Genomic DNA, 23,923 nt, shown 5'->3' with positions numbered 1-23,923 from the left:
GGTTCCACGTTATACCCCATGGTGCTGGGTCCCTGTCTGAGCTTAGCCATCCTTTCACACCGACCTACTGATGTGGAGAATGCCCACCCCCGCAGCGTGAATGTGCCACGCAAGAATTACTCAAGTGGAGAACAGGGAAGGTGACCCTCTCTCCCTTAAGCCAGGTTAATGGTTGGGTATGATGTATTTAAAAAATTATATTTGTTGAGTTCCTAACTCATGTTTGTACAATCAGATTGGTATTTTAATTCACCCTCTATGGGTTGTTTTGATAATGACTGTCAAGTTCTGAACTTGTGATTGAAAATCTATTCACTATTTTATTCCCCATTTTACTCTTATTTTAAGTATAATGTTATAATATTTTGTGTAATGTGTATGATTGTTTGTATGTATGTACAGTATCTATGCTTATTTTTCACATTTTGGCCGAAGATGGTGCTAAAGAGCGTTGAAACTAGTCCCAAGTAAACATATTGTAACTTAAACATTGTAACATTTACTTGTATTGAAAAGGTGGACTCTTTATCAATCAATCAATCAATCAATCAATCAATCAATCAATCAATCAATCAATCAATCAATAGTGATCTGCATTTAGGGCGGTCACCCAGGTGGCAGATTTCCTATCTGTTGTTTCCTAGCCTTTTCTTAAATGATTTCAATGAGATTGGAAATGTATTTAACATCTCCCTTGGTAAGTTAATCCAATCCCTAACTCCCCTTCCTATAAATGAATATTTGCCCCAAACTGTCCTCTTGAATTCCAACTTTACCTTCATATTGTGTTCTTTCCTACTTTTAAAGATGCCACTCAAACTTATTCATCTTCTAATGTCATTCCACGCCATTTCTCCGCTGACAGCTCAGAACATACCACTTACAAATAACAACAATCCTTGCGATTTTATTCCTAACATACCACTTAGTCAAGCAGCTCATCTTCTTTCTTCCAGTTCCTCTCAGACCAAACTTTGCAACATTTTTGTAATGCTACTCTTTTGTCGGAAATCAGCCAGAACATAATAATAATAATAATAATAATAATAATAATAATAATAATAATAATAATAATAATAATAATAATAATAATAATAATAATGTTATTTGTTTTACGTCCCACTAACTATTCTTTTACGGTTTTTGGAGACGCCGAGGTGCCAGAATTTAGTCCCGCAGGAGTTCTTTTACGTGCCAGTAAATCTACCGACACGAGGCTGACATATTTGAGCACCTTCAAATACCACCGGACTGAGCCAGGATCAAACCTGCCAAGTTGGGGTCAGAAGGCCAGCGCCTTAACCGTCTGAGCCACTCAGCCCGGCTCACCCAGAACAAGTCAACTGCTTTTCTTTGAAATTTTTTCCAGTTCTTCAATCAAGTAAACCTGGTGAGGGTCCCATATACTGGAACCATACTCTAGTTGGGGTCTAACCAGAGACTTATATGCTCTCTCGTTTACATCCTTACTACAAACCCTAAACACCCTCATAATAATATGCAGAGATCTGTATCCTTTATTTACAATCCCCTATATGTGATTAAACCAATGAAGATCTTTCCTTATATTAACACCCAGATACTTACAATGACACCCCCCCCCCCCAAAAAAAAGAACTTTCACTCAATCAACGCAGTAATTAAAAATGAGAGGACTTACCTATTTGTGAAACTCACAACCTGAGTTTTAACCCGTTTATCATCATACCATTACCTACTGTCCGTCTGACAACATTATCAAGGTCACGTTGTAATTGCTCACAATCTTGTAACTTATTTATTACTCTATACAGAATAACATCATCTGCAAAAAGTCTTAACTCTGATTCCACTCCTTTACTCATGTCTTCTTGCTGTTAATATTATATTGTACTTTTAGAAGAATAAGTATGTTTTCTTTTTCTTTTTGAAAGTAGTTTACAGGTTGATCACCAATTCACGTTAGGAGGACAACAATAGATACTATAGATCAAAATAGAATATAGAAATAGAATATAAGAAAACATAAAGATCCAGTAATGCTGCCTTGAGGAATTCCTCTCTTAATTATTACAGGGTCAGGTAAAGCTTCACCTAGTCTAATTCTCTGAGATCTATGTTTAGAAATATAGCAACCCATTCAGTCACTCTTTTGTCTAGTGCAGTTGCACTCATTTTTGCCAGTAGTGCCCCGTGATCCACCCTATCGAATGCTTTAGACAGGTCAATCGCAATATAGTCCATTTGACCTCCTGAATCCAAGATATCTGCTATATCTTGCTGGAATCCTACAAGTTGAGCTTCATTGGAATAACATTTCCTAAAACTGAACTGCTTTCTATCGAACCAGTTATTAATTTCGCAAACATGTCTAATAAAATCAGAAAGAATGCCTTCCTGAAGCTTTCATGCAACGCATGTCAAACTTACTGGCCTGTAATTTTCAGCTTTATGTCTATCACTCTTTCCTTTATACACAGGGGCTACTATAGCAACTCTCCATTCATTTGGTATAGCTCCTTCAACCAAACAATAATCAAATAAATGGGTACTTCCGGTATGGTACTATGTCCCAACCCATTGTCTTCAGCATATCCCCAGAAATCTCATCAATTCCAGCCGCTTTTCTAGTGTTCAACTTGTGTATTTTATTGCAAATATCATTGTTATCATCTGTAAATTTTAATACTTCTTTAGCATTAGTCACCTCCTCTATCTAGACATTATCCTTGTAACCAACAATCTTTACATAGTGCTGACTGAATACTTTTGCCTTTTGAAGATCCTCACATACACATTCTCCTTGTTCATTAATTATTCCTGGAGTGTCCTTCTTGGAGCCTGTTTCTGCCTTAAAGTACCTATACATACCCTTCCATTTTTCACTAAAATTTGTGTGACTGCCAACTATCTTGGCATCATGTTATCCTTAGCTGCCTTCTTTGCTAGATTCAATTTCCTATTAAGTTCCTTCAATTCCTCCTTACTTCCACAGCCATTTCTAACTCTATTTCTTTCCAATCTGCACCTCCTTCTTAGTCTCTTTATTTCTCTGTTCTTCTTCTTCTTCTTTTATGACCACATAGGATCACTTTAGTCAGTCCGTCGTTCAGGTCTCTTTGAAGGGATTGTTCGGGCTTTGCGGTCCTCCCAGTACTTCTTCAGACGCTCCGATCTTCGTGCCCTTTCCTCAGTTAAAAATGTGCGTGTTGTTGGTTTGTTTTGTGTAAGGGTAAAGCGGAGGTTTGTATTCTTGAGTTTTGTATTCAATTTTATCTTATTTTTGGTGTCTTCTGTTGTAAGGCCTATTTCCTTCAGATCCTCTCTTACTTCTCTGATCCATTTACATCCTGTTGTGGTATTTTTTGAGACGAGATTGTGTTGTACTAGTTGTTTCAGAAGTCTCGAGTCCTGCATCCTCAGGATATGTCCAAAGAATCCCAGTCTCCTCTTACGTATAGTATCTGTAATGGGTTCTAGCTCTTTGTACACGACTTTGTTAGGTATTAACTGCCATTGTCCATCTTTTTGGTATTTTTTGTTGATACAGGTTCTTCTAATCCTCCTTTCAATTTTCTGAAGTCTGTCAGTCTTTGATTGTTTATTCAGGTAAAAGAGTGTTTCTGCTGCATATGTAGCTTCCGGTTTTATAACTGTGTTGTAGTGTTTTATTTTTGTATTTATTGATAGACATTTCTTTTTGTAGATATCCCATGTTAATTTTTGTGCTTTAGCTAATCTATTTGTTCTTACTTGGATTGAGATTTTTTCATTTAAGTTATGTGTTATTACTTCTCCAAGATATTTAAACTGAGTTACTATTTTGATTTTATTACCATTTATGGTGACTTCTTTTAGCTGTGTTGGTTTTTGGGGCATAATTTCTGTTTTTTCAAATGATATTTTGAGGCCAATTTTATTTGCAATGTTTTGAAGTTCTGATATCTGGGTTTTTGCTTCTTTTATGTCCACTGCTAGTAATGCTAAATCGTCAGCAAAACCCAGGCAATTTGTTTTGATTTTTCGGCCAATCTTTATTTTGGGGGGACATTTTCTAAACCATTCCCTCATTACCATTTCTAGAGCACAGTTAAATAATAGTGGTGAGAGCCCATCTCCCTGCCGTAGTCCAGTTTTAATTTCAAATGTCTCTGATGTTTCACCCCTAAACTTCACTTTTGACTTGGTATTGGTGAGAGTCAATTTTATCATGTTTATTAATTTGGGGTGTAGTCCAAGGTGTCTTAAAATTTTAAACAGAGATTCTCTATGGATGCAATCATAAGCTTTCTTGAAATCTACAAATGTTATCACCATATCTCTGTTTCTTCTCCTGTTATAGTCCATTATCAACTTAAGACTCATGATCTGATCAGGACAGCTCCTCCAGGGTCTGAAACCTCCTTGATATTCTCCTAGTTCTTTCTCAAGTTGTAAACTTATCCTATTAAGGATGATTATTGAAAATATTTTGTATGTTATGTCTAGGAGCGAGATTCCCCTGTAGTTATTAGGGTCGGTTTTGTCCCATTCCTTACCACCTTTAAAGGTACAAACCTGTTTTCACATTCCTCAACAATTGCTTTAAAGCCATCCCAGAGTCTGTTTACATTGTTATTTACCATTTTCCACCAATCATATTTACTTTTTTTTAAACTGCCTCATGCCTGCTTTATCAGCCATATGATATTGCCTAATAGTCCTACTTTTAAAACCTTCCTTTCTATCACATTTATTTTTAACAACAACAAAAACAGCTTCATGACCACTAATACCATCTATTACTTCAATTTCTCTGTAGAGCTCATCTGGTTTTATCTGCACCACGTCCAGGATATTTTCCCCCTTAGTTGGTTCCGTCACTTTCTGAATCAGCTGTCTTTCCCATATTAGCTTATTTGCCATTTGTTGGTCATGCTTCCTGTCATTCACATTTCTTTCCATGTCGTTTCCCATGTTGCTAATTATCTTATCAAATAATTCTGAATCCGTATCAGTGCTACCCTTTTCCGGTGTGAACACTCCAAAGACATCAAGTTGCCTATTATCTTTAGAAATGAGCCTTACACCTAGAATTTCATGTGTCTCATCTTTAACTTTTTTGTAGCATACAAATTCTTCTTTCACCACAGTGAATACTCCCCCTCCCACCATTCTTATCCTATCTCTACGGTACACACTACAATTCTGTGAGAAAGTTTCTGCATCCATTATATCATTTCTCAGCCATGATTCAACTCCTATTACAATACCTGGTAAATATATATCTACTAGGATTTACCCGTGGCTTCGCTCGCGTGGATTTCGTTATTTGATCAAAGTTCCTCGGCATTGTACTAAGACATTATCTGAAAATTCCTAAAGTATAAAAACTCACCCAAAAATTGACCATGCGACATAGAACTGTTTATGTGAGAAACAGTTTTCTCTCAAGTAAAAAAAAATAAATATATGTTTCTTTATTTTTAAAGGAGATTCCAAATACCTATTCCCACATCTGTAACATATTCAGTTTTTGAGATATACATAAGTATCCCCATAAAAAGAATTCAACCCCTTGATCAGTCCTTCCCCCTCCCTCACCCCCATCTAAGTGTATTTTCCAAAAACAAAAATACAGGTTTTTTTATTTTTAAAGGAGATTCCAAATAGCAATTTTTATGTCTGTAACATCTTCAGTTTTTAAGATATAAGTATCCTCATAAAAATAATTCAAATATTTTTCACTTCTTTTCCCCCCTGTTAAGTGCCTTCTCTGAAAACAAAAAGGTACAGGTTTATGTATTTTTAAAGGATTTTCCAAATACCCAGTTGTTTGTTTCTAACATGTTAAGTTTTTGACATATAATGTAGGTATATCGGTAGTCATTTTAAAAATTCACCAGCTTTTCCAATTCTTTTCAGCCCCTTAACTGAATTTTCCGAAAAGAAAAAAAAATGCGTGTTTCATTATTTTTAAAGAAGATTCCAAATACCAGTTTTCATGCCTGTACGTCTGTAAAACCTTCAGTTTTTTATATAAATGTATGCTCATAAGAATAATTCAACTTCTTCACTTCTTTCCACCCTTCTCCCGCCTTAAGTGGACTTTCCAAAAACAAAAGATACGTGTTTGTTTATTTTTGAAGAAAATTCAAATAACCAACTTTCACATCTGTAACATCTTCAGTTTTTGAGATATAAGTATCCTCTCACAAAGAATTCAACTAATTTTTCAATTCATTCAACCCCCTTAAGTGGATTTTCCGAAGAAGAAAGAACATGTGTTTCTTTACTTTGAAAGAAAATTCCAAATGCAAATGTTAATGCCACTAACTTCTTCAGTTTTTGAGATATAAGTATCCTCATAAACAGATTTCAACTCCTTTTTCACCCCAGCCCATTAAATTGATTCCCCCTTCCAAAAATGTGTGTTTATTTTTTAAGGTGATTCCAAATACAAATGTTCACGTGTGTAACCTTAAGTTTTTGAGATATAAGTTTCTCCATAAAAAGAATTAAATATTTCATTTCATTTCTCCCTCCCCCCCTTAAGTGAATATTCTGAAAACCAAAAAACTTGTTTCTTTATTTATAAAGGAGCTTCCAAATGCCAATTATCACGACTGTAACATCTTAAGTTTTGAGATATATGTATCCTCATAAAAAGGAATTTAACTTTTTCACCGCCCCCGCCCCAAGTTGATTGCCCCCCCCCCCCCCTCCCCCACCAAAATGCGTGTTTCTTTATTTTTAAAGGAGATTCCAAATACTAATTTTCATGTATGTAACATCTTTAGTTTTGAGATGTAAGTATCCTCATACAAAGTATTCAACTAATTTTTCAGTTAATTCAGCCCCCTTAAGTGGATTTTCCAAAGACAAAAGATTGCGTGTTTCTTTACTTTAAAAGAAAATTCCAAATACAAATTTTCATGTCTGCAACATCTTCAGTTTTTGAGATATAAGTATCCTCATGAAAAGAACTCATCTCCTTCTTCACTCCACCCCCGCCCGGTAAACTGGTTTCCCTCCTCCCAAAAAATGCATGTTTCTTTATTTTTAAAGGAGATTCCAAATACCAATTTCCACGTCTGTAACCTTCAGGTTTGAGATGTAAGTTTCTCCAGAAAAAGAATTCAATATTTTTACTTCCTTTCACACTCCCCACTCAAGTGAATTTTCCAAGAACAAACAGTACCCATTTCTTTAAAGGAGCTTCTGAATGCCAATTATCACGACTTTAACATCTTCAGTTTTTGAATTATATGTATCCTCATAAAAGGAATTCATTTCCGTTTTTATCTCCCCCACCTACCAAGTTGATTCCCCCACCAAAAGCGTGTTTCTTTATTTTTAAAGGAGATTCCAAATACCAGTTTTCATGTTTGTAACATCTTTAGATTTTGGTATGTATATATACATTCTCATGCAAATAATTCAACTAATTTTTCAATTCTTTCACCCCTCCACCCCCCGTTAAAGTTTTTTCCTGAAAACCAAAGAATATGTGTTTCCTTATTTTTAAAGGAGAATCCAAATACCAATTTTGACATCTGCAATATCTTAAGTTTTTGAGATATACTGTAGATATGCTAATTTTAAAAATTCACCCCGTTTTTCAGTTCCCCTGAAGTCGATTTTCTGAAAAAGATATATTACGGCTCTAAACTTTTAAGTTTTTGAGATATAGATATCCTCATTTTAAAATTCACCCCCCTTTTCACCCCCTTAGCGATGGAATATCCAAAAATCCTTCTTTAGTGAACACCTATATGTTAATATGAATGTATCCCCAAAATTTCATTTCTTTATGTCCAGTAGTTTTTGCTTGGCAGTGATGAATCAGTCAGTCAGTCAGTCAGTCAGTCAGTCAGTCAGGACAAATTATTTTATATATATATATATATATATATATATATATATATATAGATTAAATTACTTAATTCTAGTCCTTTCTTTACAATACTCCTACAATTATTATTTTTTTTTTTTTTTTGCTAGTTGTTTTACGTCGCACCGACACAGATAGGTCTTACGGCGACGATGGGACAGGAAAGGGCTAGGAGTGGTAAGGAAGCGGCCGTGGCCTTAATTAAGGTACAGCCCCAGCATTTGCCTGGTGTGAAAATGGGAAACCACGGAAAACCATTTTCAGGGCTGCCGACAGTGGGGTTTGAACCTACTATCTCCCGAATACTGGATACTGGCCGCACTTAAGCGACTGCAGCTATCGAGCTCGGTACTCCTACAATTCAACACTAACATTTTAATGTCATTCCTGTTTGACTTCCAGATCTCTGTACTCTTATCACCGCTCCCTAGACAACCCCATTTTCCTGAATGTACCTCCCTTACCTCTCTTACTTTTTCAAATAGTCCTTAAAAAAGTCATTGGGTTCTTCCATTTTTTCAATTTCTGAACAATGTGTTTTGTAGTCTACCTCATGATTTTATGGCAGATGAAGTCTCAAATAGAGATGAAATATATCCCGAAATATATTTAATATGTTTTTATATTAAATAGTTTTCACTTGTAAAGGGATGTGTATTGATTGGGTGGACCAAAACCTAACATTTTTTTCTTCGTTTTAACTGTATCAATATGGATCTATACGATGGAGTTCATAAATTGTACCATTGGAATTAATCAATGAAAGTTAAAATCTCCAACCTGGCCAGGAATCGAACCCGGGACCTTCTGAACTGAAGGCCAGTACGCTGACCATTCAGCCAATGAATCGGACAACATAATAAATGATCGGAAATTGTATTCTCTATAACTTTTGTTATGTAGTACTTTTCGATAAGACCAATAACATAAGTACATAATTTTTAGGCGTCTTTCCTTAAAGTACAATTTCAACCAGGGTGAATAAAATTGTTTATAGCTTAGGCTGTAGTTTCTTATTCCCTGACTCTATATACCGATTTTTATTAAATTCTGTTGACCCATTTTCTCGTGGATTGGCGTTGATATGGACTTAGCAGGAAAATTACAAATTCATGAATATCTGTGTTATCACAGCCAGTACGGTAAACATGTATAAGAACATTAAAATAAGAATAATAGTTAACACCACCTTTCCAATACTTATCTTTCCTTATATTTAGGAAATAAACATTACAACAGACGTTGTAAGATGGGACATGTTTCTCTTAACAGTCGTAAGCATCATCAGCCGAAATAAATCTTAGCCTAAAGTTAGGTCAGGGCCCTGAACCTAGTGTCCTTAACATGTATGGTACCCTAAGAATCAACATTTACATTTAGAAAATCAAAATAGGCATAAAACTAGTGTGAAAAAAACATAGAATGTTACAACATGGCTAAGAGAAAAAAATTAAAAAAAATACAATCGTGTTGAGACAGAGGATAAGAACAGAAAATACAATACAGAGCTGGTAGTGAAGTAATTAAATACATAAAAAATGTGTGCCATTGCGCCCTATTATAAACTGTTGAAATAGTCCCACCTACAAGGTTTCTAAATATTTACACCATTTTTTAAATAGCCATTATAAGTTCAATAATGAAGCCTATATAAAAAATCCAGTTGATTTTTGTAATAAACTTTCTAAATTCAAGTTACATGACAATCACGTCATGGTTTCGTATGATGTCACCAACATGTATACTAGTATACCAGTAAATGAAACCATTAGTTTAATAGAAACTAACCTTTTGAAACATAACACTATAAGCAAATGTGAAATAGATGAACTGATCAACTTGTTAAGATTTATAGTAAACAATAACTTCTTTACATTCCATAACAAAATTTACCAACAGGAGGGACTAGCGATGGGTGACCCGATATCTGGAATCCCTGCTAACATTTTTATGGATCACCTCAAGACCAACAAGATAATCTATAAAATCAATGGTCTGCAGCTTTGGCTAAGATACGTCGACGACACATTTGCCATCATCGACACACTTCGCAATAATAGTGATAACATTTTAAAGACCCTTAATGACCTTGACCCCAATATCAGGTTCACTAAGGAAGACAAAATCAACAGATCTTTATACTTCCTAGACTTAACCTTGACCAGAGCCAGTGATAATTTTATTTTCCAAATTTACAGAAAGCCCTCCGCTGCTCCTTTGACAATAAAGAATGAGTCTTTACACCTTCAATCTCATAAACAAGCAACTTTCTACAGTTTAGTTCATCGAGCATTAAATATTCCACTATCCCCTTCTAACCAGAAAAAAAGAGTTCGAAAATATAAAAGAACTTGCAAAACTTAACGGCTATAAACCTAACCTGATCGATAAAATTATTGGTAAAATAAAATCAAAAAATACTACAAATTTAATTCCAGATAAGCCCAAAAGAATAAACACTGCCACCTTCACCTTCACTAGCCCCGCCATATACAGCATTACTAACCCATTTAAGAAGCATAACATCAGAATTGCCTACCGAACTCACAACACTAATCGGAATATATTCTTTAATTCCAACTCGGTAAATACTTCTCAGGACAAATTTTCAAACTCTGGTATTTACAGACTCAAATGCCCCCAGTGTGAATTTTCTTATATCAGACAAACTGACTCCAGTTTTAGAACTAGATACTTGGAATATTATAATGCCTTAAAGCATAAAAAGTATTCTGCCATGAGCAACCACATGAGGGATTCCGGCCACAATTATTCTACAATTGATCAGGACCTCCACATTATAAAATATGTAAATAAAAGCAGCTTAATAACTGGATTGGAAAACACATACATTTTCTTGGATCAACATTTTAATAATAATAATAATAATAATAATAATAATAATAATAATAATAATAATAATAATAATAATAATAATAATAATTTGAATGAGGTCCCTGAGAACAACAGCCCATTAATTGAACAAGTCCCCAAGTTACTCACTAATTTTAATATAAATCATAACAATTTCACAAAAATCTTCAATTATAAACCTTTAAATACCCCTCCAGTCATCATAACAGATTTCACCTTCCCCCCTCCCCATAATACAGCTCCGCCGCCAGCTTCCAGCACTCTCATTGTTGCGCCTACCCCTCCTGTCCCAACTTACTCTCCGCCTAAGCAAGCACATAGATACAACACACGCAGCAACGGGCATACGTTTAACAGACCCCCTCGAACGGCTAATGTCTCCGGTCAACGCTCATCCAACATAAGAGGTAAGCGATCTTAGACTCCCATTTTGAACACCCTACTTTCATGGCCCTAATACATCTTTTTCCTTTTTCCATTTTTCAGATTTCAGTTCACGCACTTGGCATCTTATTTTTTCCAGTTTGATCTTGAACTCCCAGCAAAAATTAAGCAGCTTCAGGCGTGATCAATCCTGTTTGAAGTGTTACTACTCCATGTCTGCTACAATATGTGATTTCTCTTGCCCGCCTCACGTATCTATACAAGAGTGGGATTTAATTATTCCTTCATTCAAAAGAATATAATCATTATTTTTTGTTACGTACGAACATTCTCATTAACTGACTGGCAGCTATGAGTTTGATTATTACACTGCCAGTTCTGTGTTGTATCTTATGTTTTTAACCTCTGGCAACATGATTACGTGTTGTTTTTTCTCACTTAGCCATGATGAACACTCTTATATATTTTCACTCTTGTTTCTTGTTTGAACATTCTGATTGAGTGACTGTTAGCAATTATATCCTATTGATTTTAATTATTTCACTACCAGCTCTGTATTGTACTTTCTGTTCTTATCCTCTGTCTCAACACGATTGTATTTTGTTTTTCTCTTTCTCTTAGCCATCTTGTAACATTCTATGTTTTATCACACCAGTTTTAAGCCTATTTTGATTTTCTAAATGTAAATGTTGATTCTTAGGGTACCATATATGTTAAGGACACTAGGTTCGGGACCCTGTCCTAACTTTAGGCTAAGATTTATTTCGGCTGATGATGCTTACGACTGTTAAGCGAAACGTGTCCCATCTTACAACGCCTGTTGTAATGTTTATTTCCTAAATATAAGGAAAGATAAGTTTTTTGTTTTTTTTTTGCTACGGGCTTTATGTTGCACCGACACAGATAGGTCTTATGGCGATGATTGGATAGGAAAGGCCTAGGAGTTGGAAGGAAGCGGCTGTGGCCTTAATTAAGGTACAGCCCCAGCATTTGCCTGGTGTGAAAATGAGAAACCACGGAAAACCATCTTCAGGGCTGCTGACAGTGGGATTCGAACCCTTGATCTCCCGGATGCAAGCTGACAGCCGCATGCCTCTACGCGCACGGCCAACTCGCCCGGTGGAAAGATAAGTATTGGAAAGGTGGTGTTAACTATTATTCTTATTTTAATGTTCATATTCTGATGTCCAATATGGTCTACAATGAAATTTATTACTTGTAAACATGTATAAGTCATAAATGATCGGAAATTTAGTTCTATATAACTTAGTTATGTAGTATTTATCGATAGGACCACTAATAATATAAACTACCATTTCACTCAGCGTGAATAAAATTATTTATAGCCTAGATTGTAGTGGCTCATCCCCTGACTTTACATACCGATTTCCATTAAATTCTCTTCATCCGTTTTCTCGTGATGCGTGTACATACATGCAGACAGACAACCAAAAATTACAGAAAAGTAAAACGTGCATTTCCTTATAACTGTGGACATGGCCGATACAGAAATACCAGTCTTTTCAAATTCTGAGCAATGTACAGACAAAACTCTTATTTTATATATGTAGATTTGTTCTGTGTTTTTCTTGAAAATAACATTCCTTGATGGTGATAATCTTAAATAAATTCTTAATTAAATGTAGCAATTGCAAATTATGTTTAATGAACATACATGAACGGTTTAATTTTCATCTAGCACATATCCTTAACTAAATACAATCATCCTCATCATCATCATCAGTTAACCGTCTCCAATTTTGCAGGTGTGGTGTAAGAGCGCTCGCCATTTCAGGTGCAATTCTTCTTCCTCTACTTGGTTCCAGTCCACTCCTCTATGTTCTGGATCTTGTTTGACTTGTTCGATCCAAAGGTTTTCTCCAACCATTCCTTAGCTATTGAGCAAGAATCCATTCTCATTACATGGCCATACCATTCCAATGTTTATCTGATCATGGTATCACATAAAAATTCTCTTATTTGAATCTCGTGGTGAATCCTCTCGTACCGAGCTCGATAGGTGCAGTCGCTTAAGTGCGGCCAGTATCCAGTATTCGGGAGAGAGTAGGTTTGAACCCCACTATTGACAGCTCTGAAGATGGTTTTCCATGGTTTCCCATTTTCACACCAGGCAAATGCTGGGGCTGTACTTTAATTAAGGCCATGGACCCTTCCTTCCCACTCCTAGGCCTTTCCTATCCCATCATCGCCATAAGATATTTCTGTGTCGGTGCAACGTTAAGCAGCTTGCAAAAAAAAAAAAAAAAAGAATCCTCTCGTTGCGGACCTTATCTCTTCTGGTCTTTTGTAGCATTGTCTGGAGGAATTTCATTTCTACAGCTTGGAGTCTACTTTTATCTCTGCCTCTGATGATACAAGTTTCAAGGCCATAGGTTGTTATGGGCAAGAAGTAAGCTTGATAAAGTGTTTATTTGGCTAGTATTGGAATCGGGCTGTCCTAGAGAAAGCTTCTAACCTGTTAGTAAAGGACAGCTCCTCTTTGATCTCTGTTTGTGATTTCAGCATTTGATCAGTTATCTTCAGTCAGGACACTATCAAAGTATTGGAAGTGGTTAACTTCCTGCAATTTCTGTCTGTTTGCTGTGATATTTGCTCCTGGCTTTTGTCTGTTGACTGTCATAACTGTTTTCTTAAGGCTGAGTTTAAGTCCCAATTCCTTAAAATGACAATTCCAAGCATTAATCTTTCCTTGAACTTCTTCCTCATTACCTACCCCAATCACTGCATCATATGCAAATGCCTTGAATGCACTGTTTTTTTCTGTGCTGTTTCACTCTTTTCATTATCTCATCCATCACTGTGATGAATAGTAGATGTGACAAAGTATTGCCTGGTTGCACTCCTTTACTTGTTACAAACTAGTTGGAATAGCCATTTCCTATCCTTACACAGCTCAGGCAGTGTTTGGACAACATTTTTACTTTACTGATGAGCGATACTGGAACGTTTCTCTTTCTCAGGCAATCCCAAATTTTATACCTCAGTATGCTGTTGTAGGCATTTTCTAGGTCCAGAAAGACAAAGATGACATTTTTTTCCCCCCAATATTTTTCCTAACAGCAAAAATGAGATCTGTTGATCTGTTACTGCAAAACCTGCATTGTTCTTTCTCAAGCTGTGGTTCAATAATCTTTTGTAATCTTTTCTGTGTCACTTTCTCCATCAAATTAAGTCCATGAGACAAGGGTGTAATTCCTCTATAATTGCCACATATCCGTTTATTTCCTTTCTTGAAGAGGGGGACTATACAACCCTTAGTCCAGTCAGTCAGGATTTTTACTTCATTCCACACAGCTTTCATAACTCTAAATAGCCACTGAAGTCCATGAGTTCCAGCAGCTTTAATCATGTCTGAGCTCACCTCATCAAGGCCAGGTGATCTGCCTTTGCTCATACTGTTCAGAGCATTTTCATTCTCAAACCAAGTCAATAGGGATTCACTTTTTCCAGCCTTGCTCCCAGGATCTAATTCCAAATCTTCTTGAGTGATTTCTGCTGGGTCTGTTCCATTATACAAGGAAGAAAAATACCTTCCCATCTTTTCCCGAATGTCTTCCTCTCTCTGTGTTATAATTCCATCATATCTTTCCAATGCTTTAATTGGTACATGAATAGTTCTTTTGTTTTTCACAATTCTGTATGGAAGATTCTTATTTCCTTTACTGTCTTCTACTAATCTGTCAGTAAATTCAAGCCAGTTTTTCTCTTTCTCAGATTTAATTACTTTCTCTGCTCTGAGTTTTAGGTCTCTATACTTCTGTTCTAGTTCTCTCAGTTTTACGTGTTCCTTATCTGTGCCTTTTAGGTTCTCTTTATCTTTTTCTCATTTTGCCATATTCCTATCTTTTATGGCTTGCTAAACAGAATCATTCCACCAAGAAGTTTCCTTTTCTTTTGGTACACTTGTTTTTTCTACAATATCAACAGCTGAGCTCACAAGTATTTCCTTCATCCCATTTCCACACCCTTATTTTGGGTTTTTGACTGGTCCTCACAATTTCCACTGGGATGTTTCTAAAGGTTGCCATCAGTAATCTGTGGTCACTGTCTAAGCTTCCTCCTGGCAATACTTTCACATCAGTGGTAAACAAACTGGCTTCCTTATCAGAGATAATATAATCGATTAAAGATTTCTGCTCTCCATCCCAGCTGTATTTTGTTACTTTTTGACTGGCTCTTTCTGGAAAAAGGTGTTCTTAATTATGAGGTTATTTCTTAAACAGAAGTCCAGCAGATCTCCACAATATCACTATAAAACACATGTGAACTGTCAATGTAAGTAAGTCTAGGTACTGTGAATAAACTAGATACATTTTAATGATCTGTTAGTCTATGCTTTCTGATAGGGTGGCAACTAATCACTAATATGACAGGTCATTGAGGATATAAAAACTTGTATATTTTCATATGTCAGACATTAGATTTACGAGTGACTCCAGTGAATCTTCAACTGATGATGTCATTCTAGATTTATTTAATATGATTCTGAATAGAGCAAGGTTGGAGAATGAAATAACTGTATTATAAATAAATATATTCATTCATCCTTACATCATACTGTTGTCACTGTTTGAGCTATTAACCCAATTAACTCAGATAACGAGGCACGCCCGCTTGCGCTCACATGGCCTACAACTTGGATGACGAGTTGGGCCCATGCATTGCCAATGCTCAGATATCTTTCTATAATCTACTCATTTTGTAACAGATGGTTCTTGCATTAAGATTTTCGTATACTAGAAGGTTGACGCGAGGGTATGTCAAAGTTTCCCCTTGTTTGACCTTCACACCACGTGTATAGGGTGACTTGGAAATATTTCAAATTCCTTTCAAGCCAGTAGTTAATATGGCAACTAGCAGCGCGCGCATTTCTGAACACGAAGAATTAGTGAAGTTAATTAACAGTGTTTTAGATAGAGATTCCAACGATAGTGTAAGCGAGGACCTACAGGAATTAGAAGATGATAATTTATGTGAGGAATTGTTGAGTGTAAATTGTGTTAATGAGTCAGGAAATGTATATATCACCAGTGACTCAGAGTGTGATGATGAGAAAATCTTTCACACCAGGCCTCCACAACTAATCTGTCACACAAGAACATAATTTAAGGTGAATACATGTATTAGTTCACCTTATGACAAAGTTTCACGTTAATATCTTGTATAGTTATCTTTTAACAATATATTTTCCATTGTGCTGCACAAACAACTTCTCCACTGGGATTTAAATCTGAGTCAGTGTGACACACAGGGGTATTTAAATGAGAGTCCAATGGGATAATACAATCCTGTAAAAAATTCGTAGAAATGACATAGGCCTACCAGTAATATAGACTTCAAAATAAGTTGTTTTATTCGTACCTTGCATGTTGAGTGAAAATGTTCCTGCTCTTCAGTCCAAATGAGTGATATACTTATGATAAAATATTCAGAACACAACCCCAACCGACCAATCAATCAATCAATCAATCAATCAATCAATCAATCAATCAATCAATCAATCAATCAATCAATCAATCAATCAATCAATCAATCAGTCAGTCAGTCAATCAGTCAATCAATCAATCAATCAATCAAATCCAATAAAAATTAATTGGGAATGGTGCTGACATTTAATGGTTATATGTTCTACTACATGACCATTCACGCAGGAAAGAATCGGAAACCGTTTCCAACTGTTCCTGATCCACACATGCACCCGTGTACAAATCACAAACTATCATAGATTTGCTGCACGAACAAAGCTATTATAATGAAATGGGGCATTCAAATCCAAGAATACAGTGGCTAAGCCCATAATATGATATGACTAGGTTGTGCAAAATTAAAGAAAAAATAAAATAGAGAAGAATTATTTTAGAAAAACCATGTTGCAGAGAAAATAAATTGGAAAAGAGAAATGAGGGTCAACACTTGTACATCCTTTTTGATTTTTGGATATAGGTTTCTACATAAGCCGAGTTACCCATTAAAAAATGAAAGGGATCTATATAATTTAGCTTATAGATACCTGAAACTTACAAAAGATCTTCATCTACCATCCTTGCGCACCTTGCTCCCTTAGTAACCAGCGCTTGACAAATTAGGTCTGTACTCCTCCAGGAGAGATCCAGAAAAGATATTGAACAAGCATGATCGAAGTAGTTTTATTGACAGTGAGCCAGTTCCTGATTGGGCACGCGTAGTAGCAACTTACAAGCAGAAAATTTAAGCATTAAGTGGCAACAGCAGTCAATAAAGCAATACTGGCACCTATGGACAGGCAAAGTAACTGAAGCGTGGCATTTGTACTGGGTAGAGTTCAAGTCTGTCTCAATAGACGGTATTAATCTCAAAAGGAGAAAAGTTTGCCTGAATGTAGAGGAGGCCTACATGTTACAAAAATAATAATAATGTAATAAACACAGCAGGGGTTTTTGGTATATTTGCTATATCAGAAGGGTTCTTAAATTTTTATGATATCTTTGTTTTCACTGTCATTGTCACAGTAAGAAAATATTTGTTTTTAAATGTCTGATGTGATATTATATTATTAATAAAGGACCGATTTCTTTTCCAGCGTCAAATACAAGATCTCATTGGAGAAAAAGAAGAATTGAATAAAACAATACAAGATTTAAATAAATCCTTGGCTGCAAAGGATGAAGAATTACGTTTAGCAGTAGAAGCAGCTCAGCAGGGAGTACCATATACTCCTAAAGCTCCTCTTGAGGAACCTGCTATATGTCCTGAAACTGCAGCACCTCCTCAGGAGCCTGAAGTATGTCCAGAGCCTGAAGCACCCCCTGCAGAGGTATGTGAAGGACCTGCACCACCAGCTGCAGCTGGAGAACCATGTCCTGCTGGCCCCCCTAAGAGAGTTGTGTCCCACCTGTCACAAGTTCATATAACAACTTGTGATACAGACTTTGACGAAGAGGACACTTCAGCACCAACTGCACCAGTCTCCAAACCACCTGCAGTCCCACCTGCTCCCAGTGCACCTCCACTAGAAGAGGTGCCACCAGCTCCATGTGAACCTCAACTTCCTGATGCTCCTGGAGAACCATGTCCTCCTCTCGAGGAACCTCCTGTATGTCCTGAAACTGCAGCACCTCCTAAGGAGCCTGAAGTATGTCCAGAGCCTTCAGCACCTCCTGCAGAGGTATGTGAAGGACCTGCACCACCAGCTGCAGCTGGAGAACCATGTCCTGCTGAACCCCCTAAGAGAGTTGTGTCCCATCTGTCACAAGTTCATATAACAACTTGTGATACAGACTTTGACGAAGAGGACACTTCAGCACCAACTGCACCAGTCTCCAAACCACCTGCAGTCGAACCTGCTCCCAGTGGACCTCCACCAGAAGAGGTGCCACCAGCTCCATGTGAACCTCAACTTCCTGATGCTCCTTCTGTTTATATTTCAGAACAGCCACTTGACAGTGGATCTGCTTACAGCACACCTCCTAAACCACCTGAAGCTCCCTGTACGGCTCAACCACGTACACCTGATAGTGAAGCGCCAGCAATGTTGGCTGGAGTTGTGTTAGCTGCTGTAAGAAAACAGGATGCAGAGAATGTTGGCCGTGAAGTTGATGCCATCGTTGCACATACAAAGGTAGGAATATATTTTATTTTAAAGAACAACATTCTACAACTACTTGTATTATTTGAAAATTTAAGCTATTATTAAAAATTTGAAATGCAATCTCCTACTTTCAAAATAGTCTCCTTCTGATGTGATATGAAGATTCCATCAGTTCACTCTTCAAAGCACTCACTAAAACCTTTCTTTGACAGTTTGTTTGGTATGCCCAAAATAACATTTTGTTCATTGTCTGAGTGACTGGATGCTACTGGTGCTCATTAGTAGCTTATTATCTTGATTGATATAGCCTAAGGGATTTACTGTACCTGCTCTGGTTGAATGATAATGGCGCATACAATAGGAATTTTCTAGTGGATTAACACTATAGGTTGTTCCTGAGAATAGGTTTGGAACGCTAGACAAAGCAATTCGAGGGTAAAGAGCTTGGCAGTAGCTCACCTTGACCTGTTACGAAATTCAGTCCTTTCTGCATGTCTGTATGCTCCATTGAAATCATTTTTCAGACCTTAATAAATGTACTTTACTTCGCTTATGACAACTTTATAAAATTTGCGGCCTTGTTGGTAGTATATTGCTTGCTATCTCTCGCTTGTGGCAAGCTATTGTGAGGGGTGCGGGAAGGGAGGGTAGAGGGAGAGGGAGGGAGTGTGGTCTGGAGAGACCGGAGCACGTGCTTTTAGTGTTGATTGATAATTTTATCGGAATAAAAGTTTTTAATTAGGCGAATATGGCATTATATAAAACACGGGGTTTGTTTTCCTGTTAGTTCATTGAGATCGCAGGAAGCAAACCCACGAGGACTTGAGCTCGAGGGAGTAAGTCTCAAAACTACTGTAGTATTCCTTTCACTCACGTTCACATTTGATGGGGCATTATCCAATACTATTTTTACTTTTCTTTTTTCAGACATCATACATATACCATATTTCATGGAATAGACACAACTTGTTATTCTACATTTCACATGTACACAAGCATTCGGCTCCATGGCTAAATGGTTAGCATGCTGGCCTTTGGTCCAAGGAATCCCATGTTTGATTCCCAGTCGGTTTGGGGTTTCAACAGTAATATTGGTTAATTCTGCTGTCTCGGGGGCTGAGTTTGTATGATGTCTTCATCATCAGAATCATCATACTTAGGGTCTTATCATCACAGGCATGCAAGTTGCCTAAAAGGCGTCAACTTGAAAGGCCTGCACCAGCCCTCTTTGGAGGCCACACACCATAATAAAATCTACACAAGCTATAGAAAAACAATCAACAAAATCTGAGATGTTCCCTCCTAGTCAAAACTACTCAAAAAGCAACAACTAGCAAGCAGCCCATTACACATTGTTCCGTAACTAGACCTAAGAGAGAATATTTGTGCTTCACATGTGTTTGGCTGGTGCAAACAGTTTTAGTGACCTGTTTTACTATGACATTGATTTAGAACAACAGAAGGATTACCGTAAATTGTGAATTTACCATGGTATTTTAAGACAAGAAGAGTGACATTTTAACAGCAGTGAATTGCTATTTTAGTTATTAGTAATATGGTAAAAATGAAATGGCGTATGTCTTTTAGTTCTGGGAGATCCCAGAACGGGTTCAGCTCGCTAGGTGCAGGTCTTTTGATTTGACACCCGTAGGCGACCTGCGTGTCATGATGAGGATGAAATGATGATGAAGACAACACATACACCCAGCCCCCGTGCCAGGGAAATTAACCAGTGATGGTTAAAATTTCCGACCCTGCCGGGAATTGTAACGTGCTCCCGATATATATGCTATAATAATTCTGTCGCTGATGCTCTTTCCCGTCTCTTTGAAGACCATCACCTTCAGGCTTCTGAGCTAGATTCCATTTCTATTAACTCCATCATGTCTGTTTCCTCTCTGACCAGTTTTCCCCTTTCCTTTCAGTCTTGTTTGCAACATCAGCAGCTTGACCCGTACTGCCAACAACTTTCTCGCGACCTTGCTTCTCCAAATTATTCTGGCCCATTTTGTTTACAAAAGCACTTACTCATTTTTAAACCCCCAAGGCTACTCCTCAGCTTGTTCTTCCTTCTAGTCTACGCTGTATGGTTTTTCAATATTTTCATGATTCTCCTGTTGGAGGCCATTTCGGTGGAGCCAAGACCTATGCCCGCCTTGCCTCTCAATTTTTTTGGCCCCACATGCGCAAAGATATTTTCTCATGGGTCCGTTCTTGTGCCTCCTGTTAGAAACACAAGCCTCTAAATCATCTTCCTTATGGAACCTATGCTGCCTCTCCAGCTACTTATCCTTCCGAAAAATTCTATATCGATATTGTTGGCCCAGTTGTTAAATCCTCCAAATCTAATTCTTATATTTTCACGTTATTGGATGGCTTTTCTAAATTTCTTATTGTTCGCCCTTTGCGAAATATTTCTTCACAAATTATCATCAGTCTTTTGTCTAACCATATTTTTCCTATTACTGGTCTCCCTAAGGTTCTCGTTTCCGACAACGATTTTTACTTCTAAACCTTTTTATAATTTTTGCTTCTCCTTGGGTATTAAAAAGATCTGCACCTCCCCTTATCATCCCCAAGCGAATACGGTTGAACGTTATCATAGGAATCTTAAAACCTTTTTATCTATTTTTCATTCCCACAATCATAAATTATGGGATACTGAACTTCCATCTTTCGTCCTAGCCCTAAACTCTACCATAAACATTTCTACGGGTCATACCCCAGCTAAACATTTTTTAGGCAGGGAACTGAATACCCCTCTTTCTCTTACTTGGGATTTACCTTCCCCTTTGGATACCCCCTCTGATCATCTCAACCATTCTCAGTTACATCTTGCATATCAAAAGCTCCTTCAGGCCAGGGAGTTACACAAAAAAGCCTGTAATTCTCATGCTGCAATCCCTAAATTTAAGCTGTTTGATTTAGTTCTGCTCAAAAATCATCTGGTTAGTCTGCATCCCATAATCTGTCGGCTAAACTTTCTTCTCTTTAGCTCGGTCCTTTTCGGATTCTTTCTTTTCCTTCTCCTAACACTGCCCAGCTTCAATCTCTTCAAACCCTCACCGACTTAAGAAAGGCTCATTTTTCACTGCTGAAACCATTTCATGCCTAGTTTCCTTTTTGCTTTTCCCCTCCCCCTTTTCTTTTCTCTTAGGGTGGGAGATGGGTATGGATCAGGTCTGCTTCCCCCCCTCCCCCCTTTCTTTCTTTTCCTCCCGCATTGGTTTGCTGTCAATCACTGTCTTTTCTCATATTTGGTTAAATGTTTATGTCTCTGCTCACCCAGGCTTACTCCCACTGCTTAACCCCTTCATGCCTGATCCTCCCCCCATTTTTTTGAATTTGTTATTGCATATGCCACTTTAAAATTATCCCCCTTTGGGATAATATTTCATAATTAATAATTTTTATTGATATTTTCTTATTTTTAGCAGACCACCTATGTTCTATTTATTATTATAGTGATCCAGATCGTTCCCTTGTTTCCCCCTCCCCTCCTTTTTTTTTTCCCCTTTTCCTCTTCTCCTTATTCTCTTCCCTCCCTTCTTTCCACCCCTTTTTCTCTTTGTACTTGTTATTCATTTCTTTTTTGGTTTTCCTTTTTCTTTGGCTGCAACCTCCTGCCTGTCTCCAAGATGGCACCTCTTTGGAAACAACGTGGGATCTGCCTCTTCTTCATCTCTTCATCTCCTGCCTCATCTCTACCTCGTGGGATCTGCGCTGCTACGTCTACTCATCTCCATTACCTTGGATGCTGTGCCACCCTTATCTTCATCTTCTACTACGGCGTGCAGTCTCATCACCTTTCAGCTCCAATCCTTCAGATTTTTTCTGGGCGGTGGGAGTATGTAACGTGCTCCCGATATATATGTTTTCTTACCTTGTGCATATTCATCGCTAGTGACATTAGACTGCTACGTTTACCATCCATCCGTTGCCTTGTCTGCCTCACGACTGTGTGTATGCTTGCTTTTCCTCTCCCCGCCACCCCCTGACGTCATCATTGTTCCCGCACATTCCACGCCTGGCTCTCCGGTCTATATAAACTTGCCGTTTTGCCTTGATCGGCGATCAGGTGTGTGCATTATGCTATTGTAAGCAGTGGGAGTTTTATATCATCTGCGGCTGGTCCGTGCTGACTTATTTAACCTGTGTGGGAACCTTTTACATCTCGCTGGGTGAGCAGACTCATGTTTTATTTTACATATTCATGTTGATATTCTTTCTAGCTCCTCACAGACTTTGTTACAAATATCAAGCTTTTAAAATTTTGGTCCCTTTTGGACTTTACTTACACTATGGAGCACTTCCTTCATTTCTGTGAACATTGACAACTGTGATTGGGGAGTTTTCCTTGGCGGACCAATAAGCGAGCTTGAACTTTACATTGTGTGTTGAAATGAACTTAACCTTCAACGGAGTTTTTCAGCCTGATCCCTGCCTGTTCCCTTAATGCCCTTACCTGTGTTTTGTTTTTTCTTTATCCATTTTCCCTACCTCTCCTTCTACCAGTGTATGCCCTTGTTGCTTCCTATTCTTCTTCTTCTATGAGAAATTAATAATGCACTAAAAGATTAGTAATGGTCTGCAAATTTTCATAACTGTTCTTCTATTTAATGGTTTTAAAATTAATGTCAACTTGTTCTTCTAGTTAAATGAAATTCGTTTTCAGGGGATTAAATATTGTGAAATATCGATGTGGTGGTTTCTTTGCATTGCTATCCCAATGTTTACTGAATGAATCATTCCACTAGTAATATATATATATATATTTTTTTTTTTTGAAGTATATTCAGGGTACGTCCTTGCTATGATATTGATACCATTGTAACCATTAGAATCTTGTCATCTGTTTATAATTTTCACAAAGCACTTGTACATATGCCTTATTTTCTTAACTTAATCTTCTAACATGTCTACTGTTCCAGTACCTGACCTGTACCAAAGATTTATGAGTTTTAATTGCTATGTATCGTGTTTACAAGCTTTCTTTTGATGTTGTTACAATATATATCATGATTCTTAAAACCTGATCCCTTGGGCTTATTATTTGTTTGGTGTCCCCTTTTCATTCCTATGCTCCTACTATGGATACCTCTGGGGAAGGGTCTTGATTTGGGTTCTGCGCGACTGACTGCGCACTGCCTCGTGCACGTTTCCAGTTACTCTGCTTGGCCTGACACGTAAACATTGTGTTCTGTCATATGATGGAGGGAGACTCT

At 37.3% G+C, this 23,923-nt stretch overlaps 1 protein-coding gene across 1 annotated transcript in view; it reads left to right on the top strand.

Annotated features, from left to right (window-relative positions):
* LOC136874508 (IgA FC receptor) overlaps nt 1-23,504 on the top strand; it is a 387,799-nt gene extending 364,295 nt beyond the window's left edge. The window contains exons 7-8 of the mRNA XM_068227821.1: nt 17,691-18,728; nt 22,337-23,504. Coding sequence (XP_068083922.1) covers nt 17,691-18,728; nt 22,337-22,696 — 1,398 coding nt within the window. The 3' untranslated portion in view covers nt 22,697-23,504. The remainder of the gene's footprint in view (nt 1-17,690; nt 18,729-22,336) is intronic.
* The last annotated feature ends 419 nt before the right edge of the window (nt 23,505-23,923 follow it).

The sequence above is a fragment of the Anabrus simplex genome, chromosome 5 (genome assembly GCF_040414725.1).
Source record: "Anabrus simplex isolate iqAnaSimp1 chromosome 5, ASM4041472v1, whole genome shotgun sequence".
Taxonomy (NCBI): domain Eukaryota; kingdom Metazoa; phylum Arthropoda; class Insecta; order Orthoptera; family Tettigoniidae; genus Anabrus; species Anabrus simplex.
The sequence above is the reverse complement of the archived record's forward strand: the minus strand, read 5'-3'. Positions and strand labels throughout refer to the sequence as shown.